Genomic DNA, 15960 nt, shown 5'->3' with positions numbered 1-15960 from the left:
GAATTGTTGAAATATATTTTGTACCTTCTAAAAAACAAAGAAGGAAAAAAAATGGGAAAAGTATCTTATTTGCAGAACAATATTTGTATTTAACCACTGAAGTGTAAAATTAGTATAATCCATAATTATCAAACTCACTATAACATTCAACAATTTATGAATTTCAGGTTTATTAGAAAGCTAAATGGAACATATTTTAGGATTAAACTTGGCCATCACACACAGCTTACCATGAAACTCATACTACTTGCATTATAGAATAGTCTAAGCTGCAAAATTCTACAGTACTTCCCACTATGGTGAGAGAGCCACAACTCTACATTTAAATCAGCAAAGGAAAATCAGGAAATGCAAAGCTTCACTTTTTGCTAAGCTGTGAATTTGAAAACATGCTTTCTAGCACATCAAGCACAATATGGACCTGTATACTATAAGCATCAAACCAGTTAGTTTTTTAAAAGCTGAAAGACTCTTACACTGGTGAAGATGGAGTAAACACAGTTAATTTGTTAACATCTACTCTGTCTCTTTTCACTGGCTGTCAACGAAATCATATTTTACATTTTTTTCAGTATGTGCTTGGAAAGGATTTCCTAGTAATCTACACTAAATCTCACTGAAGGGTGACAACAGAAATCAATATGTGTCTCTGAAGAATAATCTAGCCAAACATTTACATTTAGAATATTCTTTTGTATTTATGCATGAGAAATTCCTGGCAAAAAGAAATTCTCTTCCTGCATACATACAATCTCTTTTTATAGCCTGATTTTTATAATGAGCAAGCTTTAAATCAATAAAATAAATACGTTACTCAAATTAGTTTTGTGATAAAAACAGCTAGAATCCATGTAAAATAACAATTTACCTAGGTAGGTATCTATATTAACCTCTGCTTCAAAGAAATTTGTTTGGTCCTTCTGCAGCCATAGGGAAGAGACAACCCACAGGGAACAGTTATTGTAGTTTCATCCTGACTATTCCAAACCCATGGAATTGCCATTCCACATGCCTGCCAGGAAGGATATTCTGTTTACTCTGGCTATTTAGGCGATTCTAAATCTAACACTGGAGGTACTCAGCATCAATGTCAAATTTCCAGGGGCAAGCATGTCCTACCATGAATCCCACAATATTCTGTAGTCCTCTGATGTTGGGATTAGTTTTGCCCACAGAGTTCACAGATCAGAATACGAACATGTAACAAGATGCAACGCAAGCAGCATTCTGCTTCTCTGCATCACCCCAGAGTGTGACATGGTCTTGCATTGAAATACGCAAAGGCATATGAAAACCTGCTAGGAGAATCCACACACCAGTGTAATATATTACTTATAAAAATTTTAATAAAAGATTTCTGTGAAGCTTCATGTGAGTTTTCAGAGGGTAATACGAGGACAATGAACACAACCCCCTTCAAAAAAATTGCGCTATACAACTAGAAAATTAAATAAGCGTTCTGTAGAGAATCATCATTTCAAGACAAGAAAAATACAGTCAGATTTGCGGTTCCAATAAAACTCTCTTACAATGTGCAAGGTTAAGGATCTGAAGTCACGGACCTCAGTGTTCAGTTGGAGGCTATATATGTGAAATGAGCAAAAATGTTGATAAAAATATTCTTCTCAAAACTGAAAATTATAATAAGGAAGTGGTTGTCTAATTTGTTGTCACTTATCTTGGAAAATTATTAGGGAAAAAGGAGACTGATAAACAGAAGCAACAACCCTGCTCAGTGAATGGCTTAGAGAAGACAAATGTTTGGGGGCAGATTATTTATATTGCTTATACCAAGCTACTAAAAGCTTCAGAAAGATTATCCTTTCAATGACAATGTAAACCCTATTCAACAACATACACCAGATTTAGCAGAAACACATACAGTTGTTTTAAATCTATACTGAATATGTTCCACTGTATATACATCCTTTAGTAAAAATAGTAATAAAAAACTCATTTCTACTTGAAAAACCTTCCGAGTTTTAGCTCCTACATAACATAATGCATATTTAGACTAGCATGTTATTCAGTAAAAGATGTCCAAACAAGATTATTTGATGTTGGAATAGTCATCTCAGAACAACCAGAGCAATGTAAGGTAAAATAATTGTCAAGTCAATCTCTAGCCTACACTTTATTGCAGAAATAAATTGAACTCTGCTCTAGCTTTTTGACACGTAATTCTGATACTAATGGGTTCAAATCCATTTCTCTTTGCTCTCCTTCCTAACAGGAAGCTTTATGTAATACTGTGTCAGAAATCTACCAGTTACTGGCTAATGTTTCCCTTAAATAAAAAGTCTCTGCCTGTAATAGTATTAACAGCTGCCATCAGTTTACAGTAATGAGCTACAGTTCATCATGGTAGTGCTACTATGAAAATTAGAAGCTTCCATGAAGCTTCTCAATTCAAAAAAAAATTATCAGTCATCATGAGCAGTGGTGTAAGAGCAGATATTGTCTATCTAAGGTTTACAGTCCAGATCCTAAACTGGTGTTACTGTACTCAATCACTATAACTGTACACAGTTTATTATACTGTGTTACGTATAAAAAATACAGAAGTTCTATTTTGAGGGTACATAAACCCAGTGATATTTTCCTTAATTTCTCAAAGAAAAAAATTGCACACTCATTTTAGAGTATTTCACAGCCTCTTCAACAGAAAGTTTAAAATATTTTTTGCTGGAGGAAACACAACGATGTAACTCTATGTACTGTAATATCTTGGCTCACCTATACAGTGCAGAAGAATCTTCCAGTTTCAATTAACAGTAAAAAAAAAAGATAAGTAGCTACAAACCATGGCTTTTTAATTTTCTTTGCTCCCTTAAAAAATTGAAAATGCATATCTTAATGCTTGATACCTCCAGAATTCTATAAACTAAGCATATATTTATAAGCAGTATAGCAGTAGAACAAAATATTTAATCGAGATTAGGATGGGATTTTCTGGGGAATTTAACATTGTAGGAACTTTGGTCCCTCTGAAATCAATGGGAGATATGCTATCTCATTCTACTATAAAACAGACAAATGCTATTTTCATATCCTAATGGCAAAAATTTTAAAAAAACTTTTTGTACAGAACTAATTTTGATGAGCCATTGTACATCTGGTTTTTTCCTAGAAAATATCCTTATTTGTTTTTCGAAATTACTTGTAAATATAGAGCATATCCAGGTTTTTTAAAGTTTCTTTAGGCAGAGGTGGGAGCAGTGTACAAGAGGAAACTAAATAGACTAAAATTCTCTAACTTCGATAAACTGTATGAGTAAGGGGAAATATGAAGTTTATAAAAATCACAAATCAAGTGAGCAGATAAAAATTATTCACTATTTCTCATAACACAAAAATTACATTAAATATTAACCAGCATATTTAAAAAAGAGAAAAGTACTTTTCATACAAACTGCATAAATAAGATGCAGAACTCAGTGTTCCAAGATCACAATAAGTATGATCAGATTAGACAAGGATGATACAATTCATAAAGTCCACCTATGCCTGTCAAAAACAACAATCTGGAGGCAACCACTGCAATGAACCTGGTGACTTCTGACAGCCTGTACCTAATTTAGACTGGTGGGAACTCACAATTCTGTGGTGCCGCAACATTCAGTGCGTGAGAAATAATTGCCAGGCTGGCCTGAAGGGCACCAGGGTTTTCCTGTAACTTGTGCAGCATGCATAGGTCATTTCTGCCTATACAATTAACAGAGGAACCGAAGGGAAGGATTATTCCCAGTTATTACTAATATTTTTTAAGCATCAGCTACTGGCCATTGTCCAGATTAGGATACCAGACTAGACAGCTCCTTTATCTGACCTGCTGTGCCACCTCCACTTTTACAGTAAAGCCAAAACCAAGACAATGCCATAAGTGAGAAGATGGACTCAATTACAGTGGCTGTTGATGGGAGAATGGGAAGAGCAGATGAGAATCTGAGATGTAGGGCAGTCACAGCAAGAATGACAGTGGATTGCTTTTTCACCATCTTTTCATTACCAGACTAGTCCCCTTCAGGGTCACAGGGCAGTTCCAGTTCAATGTTCTCGAGTAACTGGCTGCCTCCTGGAATAAACAGTATTGGCACTACATGCTTCGAAGAAGATAAGTTTCCATCTTTCAGTGAAGCAGGTTAGTTCAGTCAGGAGTTACTCATGATTCTCTTGGACAACCCAAGAACATTATGGTTTGGACTCGCAAGACCTGAGTTATATTTGCGTGTCCAAGAAACTTGCTGAACAAAGTGCTGAATGCTGGGATTAAAAATGAGTTGCCAGTTGGTAAATGCAAGAATGAATCCACACTGCCTAGGAGGGTTTCTCAAATGTGCAATCTTTTCAACAAAGCACAATAATCCTACATCTTTGTGGCACTTGATGTCCGATTCTGATGGAGATTATAGGTGCTCAAGAACAGTGAAAGATTTACCGCTCTTCACAGCTCCTTTGCTCCATCTAACAGCTTCCAAAGAAGTGAAGTGGAAGGCTTTATTGCCTATAATGTAGCACAATGCTAATTTTTAGGAATTTGTTTGTCTTTTCAATATTAATTTTTCTATTTTCTATTTCTCATTCTCACCATCAAAATTCAAGTTTTCTCTGCTTTTTCTTTCACTTATTGTAAGGTATCAGATATGTAAAGACACTGTGCACAATGACCCAACATTGGGTTCGTATTGGGTTCATATGTTAAAATCACAGGCAGCGTGCAACAATAATGAAGGAAATGTGTTACAAGATTTAGGTGTCCAGTTCCACCAACAACAGTTAATAGCAGAATAGGGGATTACCGCAGCCATATGTCTAATACATTCAACTACAATCAGCAGCCAGAATACTGCCTTCACTGCTCTTTCCCAACTAATTCCAAACTAATTACCTCATATGGAATAACACTACTATTTCATTCTTAGACTTCCTTGGTGGCAAGAAAAAACATAACTTTCTACAGTTTTTCAGCAGTAGCTTCTCTTTTTCTGCCCTGCCATTTGAAGAGCAAATGATTTCCCTCCCCCGGTAACATGAATTAACCTATGTATATTTCAGCTTGTTTTTATCTTCAAATTCCAACAATTTCTGCACAGTATCTCAACCTTCCATGGTTCAAATACAGAATATTATGCATAAGAAAGATAAAAAAAATCTAAAAGCAGTAAAGTTTAAAACATTTCATCTTCATCTCTTCAATGTAAATATTTTTTTCTTTTACTTTAGTTACATGTTTCTGCATTCTGATGTAAAGACTTTTCAGTAATAAAAGCAGAATGAAAGGAAATTTGCATGGAAGACAATTAACACTGGAACTAAAAAAGAGGCTATTTAATCATATATAAAAAAGTTTTTAAATTGCAAGAAAAGTAAGCATGTCACATCACTGACATCAAGACCATCATAGTGCTGATTTTGTTTATGGCATTTATAATGTATTTTTGACATTTTGAGTGACAGATGCCACCATAATAGGAAATTAAACACACCTGGTCATTAGTTTCCCGTAACCAAAAGCCAGTGTTAAATCTGAAACATACAGTATGTATGCAATAATTACCGAACACTGACACGGAAAATGTTCTTAGAGACACCTGGAACAGAAAAAGTTTATGAATTTAACACTGTCTTGCCAAGAGAGAATATTTCATCAGGACAGCAGTTGTTTTGCTAACACTGAATATTGTCTATGTTTACTAACCTATCTGTATTCATTACTTTTTAAAGGATGATACATGTCATGACAGCTTTGGATAATTTCATGGAGATGCACACTATATTGCACTTACCAAAGCTTCATATGCACCCTCAATCTATTCCAAGCACAACTGAATTATTGATCCAAAATAAAATTATATGTACTTGAAAGGATTCCAACTTGGAAGAATCATCATTTATAAATCTAATTTTATACATGACCAATATAGGCACAAGTTTCCAAAATGGCAAAATTATTTTTCTTCAAAACCGCAGTATGTTCAATTGATTTTTCTTTTTTTAAATGTTGAGATGAACATGCAATCTATTTTAAATGTCATCACTTTGTTTCTTATTTAATTAACATTTCATATGGCTTCCTCAGTAAATAAATAATTACTTCAATCATGATACATATCATCTAACCCGCCTTAACTTTTGACTTACAATAAAATTGTATCACTTTCCAACATACAGATCAGTGAAACTACTTTTAAAAAGTTCAAAGGCTCCTTCGAAATAATCCATTATGGTTTTTAATACACATTTCAGATAATTCAAGCCCTTCCCTTATATAAAGTAATGGATCCATATTACCACGTGCTATGGTACCATAAGATCTTACAAAATTTGCATCATAAATCTGGCTCCACCATTCTTTCTTCCATTTTTTTTTCAAGTTGAATGGCATGTGCTATATACAAAATAGTCTACTTACCCTGTACTAACTGCAGTTACTTAAAAGATATTGTCCAAATGCAGTCAACTCAGCCTTTCAAGTTTTCAAGGCAGACGGATATCTATGTACGCACATATGTATACGTAAAATACACATATACACTCAAATGTAGCTTTAAGGAACTTGGCCAGTGAAGTATAGGCAGTGCAACACTATAGTATACAGTGATGCCATCAAACTAAACAAAAACTAACAGAAAGTCCAGATTTTTGCTGCTTCTAGATTCTGAAATATGCATCCCAAAGGACGCAAATACATAACTTATTTTGCTTCAACTGTTGTCATATTTGCTAGTAAACACTAGAGAATTTTTAGTGAAAGCATTCTCTAATTCAGATTAAATTTATTTATCTGCATAAGAAACTGATTTTTCCTGATGAAAATGTTTCAAGAGAGCTTTGCTTCTTTTTTAATCTTGCTTAGAAAAAGAATTATAACTTCAGCACTTCTGCAGTGTATGCCTTTCTCCAAGCAAAATAAAACAGTGAATGATAATGACTGATAAACCCAGAGGCCTTAGATGAATGTCAAAATTTAAATTTTGACCAAGTTCACTGACAAGAACTGAAACCCACTATTTGGTAGCTAAGAACAAAGGAAAAACATCACTCACATATGAAATAAATAAAAATTTGATACTGATCTAACTAAATCAATACTAAAATTACAGTAAGCCATGAATTAAAAGTTATAACAGTGATGCTACTTCCAGTTTCATCTTCAAGTCAAAATGGCAATGTAAGCTAGAAATATGGGGTGACAAAAACCATTCAACCCTTTATGGCTTTGGGGGAATGGCTCAAGTGCTTTCAAGACACAGATGGAAATTCAGATGTCACTATTGACTGAAGGACCCCAGTATCAAACACATGAGCTAGCAAACACATACAAACATGGACTTGAAGAAAGAGCAGCTGAGAGCCTTCATCACTGAGAGTTAACAAACAAATTAAAATTAATTTCATTTTACTCAACCAAATAGATGGACAGCAGCATGAAGACAGAGCCTGATAGCTCAAACTAAGTCAGCTTGATACTTAGGTTAGACTTTGACATATGTAGAATAGGACCAGATTTCCTGGAAAACTGTCATTTAATATCTCCACTCCAGTTGCCATACATGAAGTCATAGCAGAGGTAAAACTGAAGAGTATCCACAGTGCTTGTCAGAGATACCAGATACTCAAAATATCACTGAGGAACAGGAACTTAAACAAATACTGACAAATAGATGCCTATTTGAGAACTGCTAAATAGATTCATAATTTTTATTTAGGGAAGTAGAAAGCCCAGGGAGGAAAGAAAAAAAAAATTCAGACTCAGAGTGATATTGTTCTGATACAGGGGTTGGTACAGAAAATTATCCACAAAACCTCTATGTTTCTGGACTTACATGTATTTCTTGGTATTTTCATACCATTTATGCTAAACAAAACGCATTCTTCTCAGATTGCTTAGTACTAATTCATAAGACTATTGTAAAACAAAAGGGAATCAATCACAGAGTTTTGCCTACATCAGTAGTCACCTGATACTTGTGTTACAACTGTTCCTGTCTTTTGACAGAATAAAGTCAGTTAGAAAGAAGCTTCAAGAACTCAAACGCTCATATCTCAAAACTTTCTAGTCCTAAGACACATTTTCTTTTTAGTATTGGAGATTCTTATTCCTGCCAAAAAAAAAAAAAAAGCATTAAACTACTCACCCATAAAACTTTGCATGAAATTTAAATATAAATATTTAATTTTCTTTGGTAGTAGATCAACCCAGCTGCAGAGATAAATGTAAAACTCACCCATTCTGGTACATTGTTACCTTTATATTACCCTATGTTTATTTGCATGAATTTTTTCTTTTACGTTTACATCCATGTTTTACATTACTGGCAGTAACAGTAATAGATACAAATTTCTGCCACAAAGTTTTCATACAAAATTGAATTTCATTTTAATTGTTTACTATTTGATAAACACATAAAAAGAGAGGAAAAGAATTAGGCAAATATGCACATTTTCCATAAATAGCAAATTTAAAACACTGTACCTTTTTGTACAATAAATGCTACAGTATGCTAGATACTAAGCTTCTTTTAAAAGCTAAGCAAAATCATTCTTTAAAACCAGATTTATAAGAGTGATATAAATTTAAAGCTTATCTTTTCAGCAACACAGACCTTGTCTTATGCTTTAAAGATTCTGATTTGCTACCAAACAATATCACAGCACTCTTAATCTGAGTCCCAGCAAGATTCTGCTGTGTTACACTGCAATGGTTGTATGGAGTACAAAAATCAGTCCAACATAAGCATTCTTAGTAATCAAGTTCTTATACACATTATATTCAGATATGTCAGTGAAACCATCTAAGATGACAGCTTTGTTCAGATTGCTTATTAGTTCTACATGCTTATTTCTTACAAACTTCCAAATTTCAAATTTCTAAATTTTAATTCATTAAGTGTGCTTGGATAGGCAGTGCATAGGTATCACTAACCTTCACCTTTAACCTCTTAAAATTAGATGATTTTCAAGAAAAGTATCAGAAGTGAGGAAACAAATTTATATGACAAAACAAAACTGGCACATGAAAAAGATTAGGTTTTGTCTACCTGTGTAAAGGGTGAATAAAATACCAACATACAGGAAGAGGTAGAGGTATCTTTCTAGCACACTAAAAAGTAACATAAGAAAAACACATAAAGATGAGTAATAGCTGGGGACTCCCTAAACAGGCAAAATTCAAATAATCTAGCAATTCTCCTCATAAATTATTATAAAGAGCTATTTAGAGAGACTACAGGAGCTGACCAGAAGAGCATTAATAAATTATTAATGCAAACTATTCAACAATGAATTACTTATCCCTAATTTAGTAAGAAGGTATATGTAATGAAACACACTACAGAAGATACATATTTCAGATTGGTTAGGAAATGTTGCAAGTCAAAAAATGCTTTATAGAAGTCTTCAAAATTTCAGAACTACACTCCTTCATAAAAACATATGCACTTTTATACATGTGTTTTCCAAAGCTAGGGAAATGCAATATAGCCTGTAATGCACAGTAAAGAAAATATCAGTCTTATAAAACGAGACACTGGAAAGACTAGATGTTATAGTGCATCTTGATACCAGTAACTTACATCACCAAATGACAACAGAGTGAAGAATATCTGCTTAAGAAGAACGTAAAAAGGTAGCCTGTTTCCAACTTTAGACTGCTTTTGATGTCATCCTTACTCCATCTTACTTTGGAGGAAGCTTCTGCAGGAATTAACTATACAAGGTGAGTTCTTAGGCCAGAAAAAGAGGTTGAGTACCTCAAATCATGCCTGTTTTTCTTCTCTTCCCCCTTGTTTCTCCAAAATGTATCAATTGGTATAATAAAAGACATTATCTCTCCCTATACACATACCATTCATATCTTTAAACAACCACAGCTGTAACATCACAAAGAAGCAGTTGTCTGCTAAGGATCATCGGTTTGTTTTAGGACAGTAGAAAGAGGCCTGAAAATCTAATCAATTAAAGACAACAGAGATTTTACAGCCTTTTTTATTTTACAAAACAGTGTAGGACAAAAAAGAGAAAACTCTATAATGAGAGCTCCATGCGTTCATAATAATGTCCAGCTATGATATTATCTGTCTTCCCTTGGCATCCTGTTTAAATTTCTGAAGAAGAATAGGCTATCCTTTTTTCCTGATCCACACATATACATAACAAAAAAAAACCCCAAAATCTTGAGTCAAAATTCTAGCCTCAGTCCAACTGCAACTGAAGTAACAGAGAGAATGTCTTTGAAGTAAATAACATTTGGTTCTTTGATTTTAACCTCAATCTGGATTTATTAACTGTAAGTAATGATCAAATCCTAGCTGCCAAATATCCATTCTTCTCCTCTATCCTTCTTGGTATATTTTGTCAGTACCTTTGTGATGAAGAACTCCAAATGTGTTTATCAACACTTACAGAACAAAATTTGGCACTATTAGGAAACCCCTTCTGTTGGAAATTCTTTTTTTAATCTCAGTGAAAATACCATTTCTGAACATGATTCATCAGACAGCAGAGTTGTTCAGGGTACATACACATACAGAATATATTCACACAGCCTAGATGTGCATTACTTATTGGTATAATATGGTTGCTGTTTGTTAGAGTAATTAAAATCCTTGCAGATATGTTTAATCCTTTCATCACTTTGTTGTATTCAACTCTTATCTCTTCTCAAATTCCTCAAAAGTAAATTTTCCAGGACGGAGATCATCTTTTTCTAGTGTGGCTACAGTATCTGGAACAGTGAATGCCAACTACTTGATTATAATTTCTGGCTATGTCCCCAAGAGAAATAATCATTCTTTTCACCTGCAAAATCCTCCAATATTGGTATACTAGCATATTTTTATAATTTATCACACGTACACACATGTCTTTTTTTGCCCCAAATCTCAAATGAATCACTGTTGCTACTAACACCTTTAAAGACATTCTAGCTCAGAAGTAATCATGCACCTGAAGCACTGTCTATTTAAAATACTTGAAATGCAATTTGGAGATGACATTTGTTCATCCAATTTCCGGTTCCACAGAGAAGGAATTTAGCAAAAGTGTAGATGGTGTTGTAAGGGCCATGGCTGAAGTTAATAGGAAACAAACCCTGCCCAATAAAGAGCATTATCCAGAAACAGACAGCAGCCTGTGACATGTATATAATTAGAGAAATTGGAGGCTTTTCCCATGAGACCATGTGTTCCACAGCAAATCCTATTTCCTTCATTCTCCCTTTCATGGTTATTGTAAGTGTAATCATTGCATGATTATAGTCCTTACATATAACATATCCGTTTCTTTTTGTTTTTTCCAATATTGGTGTTAATTGAATTCACTGCACAAATGACAAAAAAATCCACAGTTCAGATCTTGTCAGACCAACTGACTTGCAAGACAGAAACCATATAAGGAGACCAAAAGACCAAATTTTAAATCTCACAGATATCTTATATGATTGTTCTTTTTTCCCATAAGTATAAGCCATTAGCTAATTCTTTTGATTTTTTCCTTGCTAAAAAAATATCAAATAAAACTGAGAACATAAAATGTCTGATGTAGAAGTCCAAGTCATAAAGAGGAAGAAGTTAATTTACCAACTTCCAAGTAAAAAAAAAAAAGGTCTACTGGTTCTACTGTAACATAGGGAAGTGAACATCAAAAAAACCAAGTTTATCATAAAATTCTAAAAATAATTCTGAAAATATTAAGGCTCTCACTACTATGCTACAGAACTTAGCTCTCTTACCTGCCCTAGTTACTGAAGCACAACAGTAACCTAAGACATACATAACAGGAGGAAGGAAGCAATCATTCTGAAAAAGACTTATGTATGATAGTGAACAACAAATTAGGCATGAGTTTCCATAGTGATTCAGCAACAAAAGGCTGCTGCAATTTTCAGCTGTCTATACTGAGACAGTAACAGAGCAAAGGGACTACAGTCTCTTCTCTGTAAGTTAGGATGTTAGTATACTCAGAATTGTCCATTAAATTTTAGTTCCACACTATAAAGAAAATAATGAAGGAATTGGAAGCGGAATAATAATAATAAAAACACGAAGTTCTGCAAGAAGCAAAACTACTAAGTGCTATGGATTTGGATTTCATAGTTGGATTCTCTGGTATCTTAAAAATGCAAATTCCAATGAGTACTTTCTCCTGTGCATCTCCTCTGTGGATTCTCTGACGTTTAATAAGAAATGATCTCATACTACAGCCTTTCTGCCAGTGGGAACACAGATGGGTCTCTTGCCCATCTGGCAGCCTGCTTTCCTGAAACTTACAGGAATTCCTGTCCAGTGGTGTTAAAACTGACCAAGAGTTAAGAAGCTATTGAGGGAGAAAGGAGACGAGAAAGATCAGCAGCCACACAACATCCTAGGCTAGAAAGTAGGCAGTGTGATCATATAAGCTTTGTTTCCCTGGGAAACTAGGCTAATTATCAAAGGGCTGGAAAGATTCACTTATGATTAAAGTCCAAAGGCCCCAAAGTGGAAAAATACTTAAACACTTAAAGGTAAAGTGCTCTATTGGATATAGGGCTGAAAGAACCAAACATGATAGCTAGATTGAGACACAAATGATGAGGAATGTTATAATTTACAGAAATATAAATGTTAGCCAAGGATGATGAGGATTTATTTGTACCAAGAGGAGCTATTACTAAGCTGAATTGCAACTGGGAATAGTGGGATTAAATAAAGGAAAGCTTTAGGCTAAAAATCAAGCAACACTGTAAGTGAGATGAGTCTATAGAACAGTTTTGAGACATAGGAAGTGGAAGCTCCATGGCTTCAGAAAATTAAAACTGGAATGTAGAAAAACTGTTCTCTATGGAACAATAATGTATGGATGGTGAGACTGGCAGGAATGCCTAACAGGTCTTTCTTTTCATTTATCACTAGATTAATAACACAAAATACTGCACTAAAGATATTGTAAAATCTGCACTACCATCCAGGAGTAGAACTGAAACCTAAATCAGAAATACAAGCAGTACAATTATGCATTCCTAGTATTTGTATGGCTGTTGTTTATACACTGTGTCTTTTTCGTTCACTTTTTTATCCATTTGTCCACTGTTGGGTGTCAATGATTGGTCTGATGCAACAGGAGAAAAACAGGATGGATGATTTTTAATTCAGGTAATGAAAGGAGGTTTCTTGTTTTCTCACGCAATAAATTTCTTTGTGAGTAAAGGCTTTAGTGTGAAATGTTAAGTAAAACTGGAGATGTTCTTATAATGGGAAGAAAATCTTCAACATATTTTCAAATATAAGTAAATAAAGTTGTTTAAGAATTTGAAGTTGAAGGAAGAGGAACAATGAGAAGGAAATGTAATATAGACAATATATAAAACTAATAAAAGTAGCTACTCCTTTTGAGTCCTCATCTAAATGGCTGAAACCAAACCTAGGATATATAAATGCATAGATCTGCCTTCCTTCCACATGATACATCAAAAATAAATATAATATTATATAGATAATTGTTTATATACAGTTATTAAAATATCTACTTTTACACACACAAGTGATCAAAGTTACCTGTGTATTAGTGCAACATTTTTAAGCAATACTGAATGGTATGGGTTTCCTTGTTGTTATTTTCTAGTAAAACATAAAAGAAAATAATCAAAATGCACAAACCAGATTACACAGTATGTTTGATGTAGCAATTTCTAACATTCATTTAATATAGCTGAGCTGCAATGACTAATACTGCCCATGTCCACTAGAACAAAGACCTAAAAAAGGTTCCAGACTAGATTACGTTCATGCAGGTCTCATTTTAACGGAAATTGGAGAGATGAAAAAAAAGATTATAGGAACACACATTATAAAAACAGACCTCACAAGTCAAACTTAATAGTGAAACCATTCTCTTTCATGTAGACAACCATGAAAACAAATATCCTGTAAGCACTAGATATATATTGTATCTTTCTACCAGATCTCTTTGCCTCCTTGAGACAGATTCCCATTCATCTCATGACTATATAATTTGATCATAGTTGAGTAAGGCACAGCAGGGGAAAGGGTCTGTCTGATAAAGTATCAGGCTCCAGGAAGATAGATAAACAATTTCATGATTTCTAGTTGTAACAGGAATGGTACAGTGGTGGATATTAAGATATTAGTCTTGTAGGAATACAAATATCAAGCTTCTGTAGTTTTTTCTCTTACTAAATATGTTTTCTTTCCATTAAGTGAAAATGACAGTCTGACTATGATAAACTAAGAACGCCAGAATAAAATGCTAGGTACATGTGAAAAGAGGAATTAAATATTTTTTGATTTGTCAATGTGAAAGTTAGTACATAACTTTTTTTGGCTTAGTTTAAGACAAGTGAAAAAGTAGAGCAAGGAAGTTCCTTTCTTGCGGTATTTTTACTGCAAAGAAATATTATTTAAAAATAGGTGAAACAGTTGCCTATCACATTGTTTCACATTTAAACCTCCTCTTTCACAAGGGACGTGTTGGCAGGCAGCTCCTCTACTACAAGTCACTAGAGTAATGCCTGTTTGCAACGCTACCTCATTGTTCTACATGTATTAAATGAAGGCTAGAGTGATAATATTTGAACTGCTATGATGGACTTATTTTTCATATATTAACACAAATATTTGGTTTGTATATATTAACACAAATATATAGCAGCCATTACTAACACAACTCCTGTTAGGTGGTGAATGTTACACTGTCTTTGTACTTACTTCCTATCTTGGATAGCTGAAAAACATGGTGATATCCAGTCATGCTGACACCTGCTTTTACTTACAAAAATTCAAAGAACAAAAATATATTTTACAGAAAATTTTTAGTTACAAACCCTGGATGTCATCTTTTTTGTTTAAGAAAATATATTCTGGAGTAAGCAATTTTTAAAGCTATCATACTATCTAATTTAGTATCACTTACCTGTGATTCTTTTACATTTTCAACAGTGAAGTTGAACCAAACTCGAAAGCGTGGGTTACAGGTATCTGGTCTAATGAACAGGTCATACTCAAACTCTGTGATATGGTCCACCCGTCCAAGGTTACCTACCAAGAACATATGAAAAAGAATGCATTTTAATGAATGGCTGATAAACTCTCAGGAACTACACTGAGAAAAGTTTTAAAAACTTCTACTTCTGTTGGTTAAAATATATAATAAGCCTTACAACAGTTCAGAATTATTTTTAAAAGACTTAATCATAGTCACAAAATAAAATAGATCCGTGTAAGCTACACGCATATGAATACACCAAAAAGAAGACAACATGTATTTTTATTATTCAATCAAATTGACTTTTTGTCTTCTCTTATCTGAGTATTCCAGTTGTGTCCTAACATCCTTTTAATTATTTCCTTTCCCCCTCCCCCCCCCCCACTTTCTGATAATGTCTCTGCACCTCTATTAGCCACCACTTGTATGGATTTCTTTCTTTCTATTTGCTGCTTATGTTCAAGCACCTCTAAGATTAAAGAGTCCTCAGATTTCCACCTGGCCCCTCTGGCTGGTGCTCTGAGCAACCCCCAGATGGGCCAGCCTTCATCTCCTTTGTGATTCAAAAGCTATCTTAATACTTTGCCTTTACCATTTGAGCCACTATCACCTCCTTCCAAAGACACAAACAAGGCTGTAAGATTTCGCCTCAGCTTTTTGCTAGTGAATTTCATGGACTAATATTTTTAAATATAGTCAGAGCTACATTGTCCCCTATGGCATTATTCAGCAAGCAACCACACTGGCTATAGAAATGAAGTTCAGCACTGGGAAAACTTGCTAAGTGCTTTTAAATTGCTAAATTGGCATTTTTCCTTTGAAGTGTGCCAAGATTCTTAAAGACAGGGTTCAGACTGTCCATTTCATTTATACACTACAAAAATAAGACTTCACATTTTCCTGATCCAATCCAAAAACCATCTTATCAGGTCTTGTAAGACAAAGTCATGCTTTAGCTGACATGCTAAATTATACTTATTA

At 34.1% G+C, this 15960-nt stretch overlaps 1 protein-coding gene across 2 annotated transcripts in view; it reads right to left on the bottom strand.

Moving 5' to 3' along the window:
- LOC309590531 (BEN domain-containing protein 5) overlaps positions 1-15960 on the bottom strand; it is a gene marked incomplete at both ends in the record, with an annotated part of 962813 nt that overhangs the window by 896736 nt on the left and 50117 nt on the right. For both annotated transcript variants that reach the window (XM_082311814.1, XM_082311813.1), the window contains one exon: positions 14908-15032. In XM_082311814.1, coding sequence (XP_082167940.1) covers positions 14908-15032 — 125 coding nt within the window. The remainder of the gene's footprint in view (positions 1-14907; positions 15033-15960) is intronic.

This window comes from Platalea leucorodia, assembly GCF_965183815.1.
Source record: "Platalea leucorodia genome assembly, chromosome: 5".
Classification (NCBI taxonomy): Eukaryota; Metazoa; Chordata; class Aves; order Pelecaniformes; family Threskiornithidae; genus Platalea; species Platalea leucorodia.
Note: the sequence above shows the minus strand (reverse complement) of the source record. Positions and strands in the feature narration are given on the sequence as shown.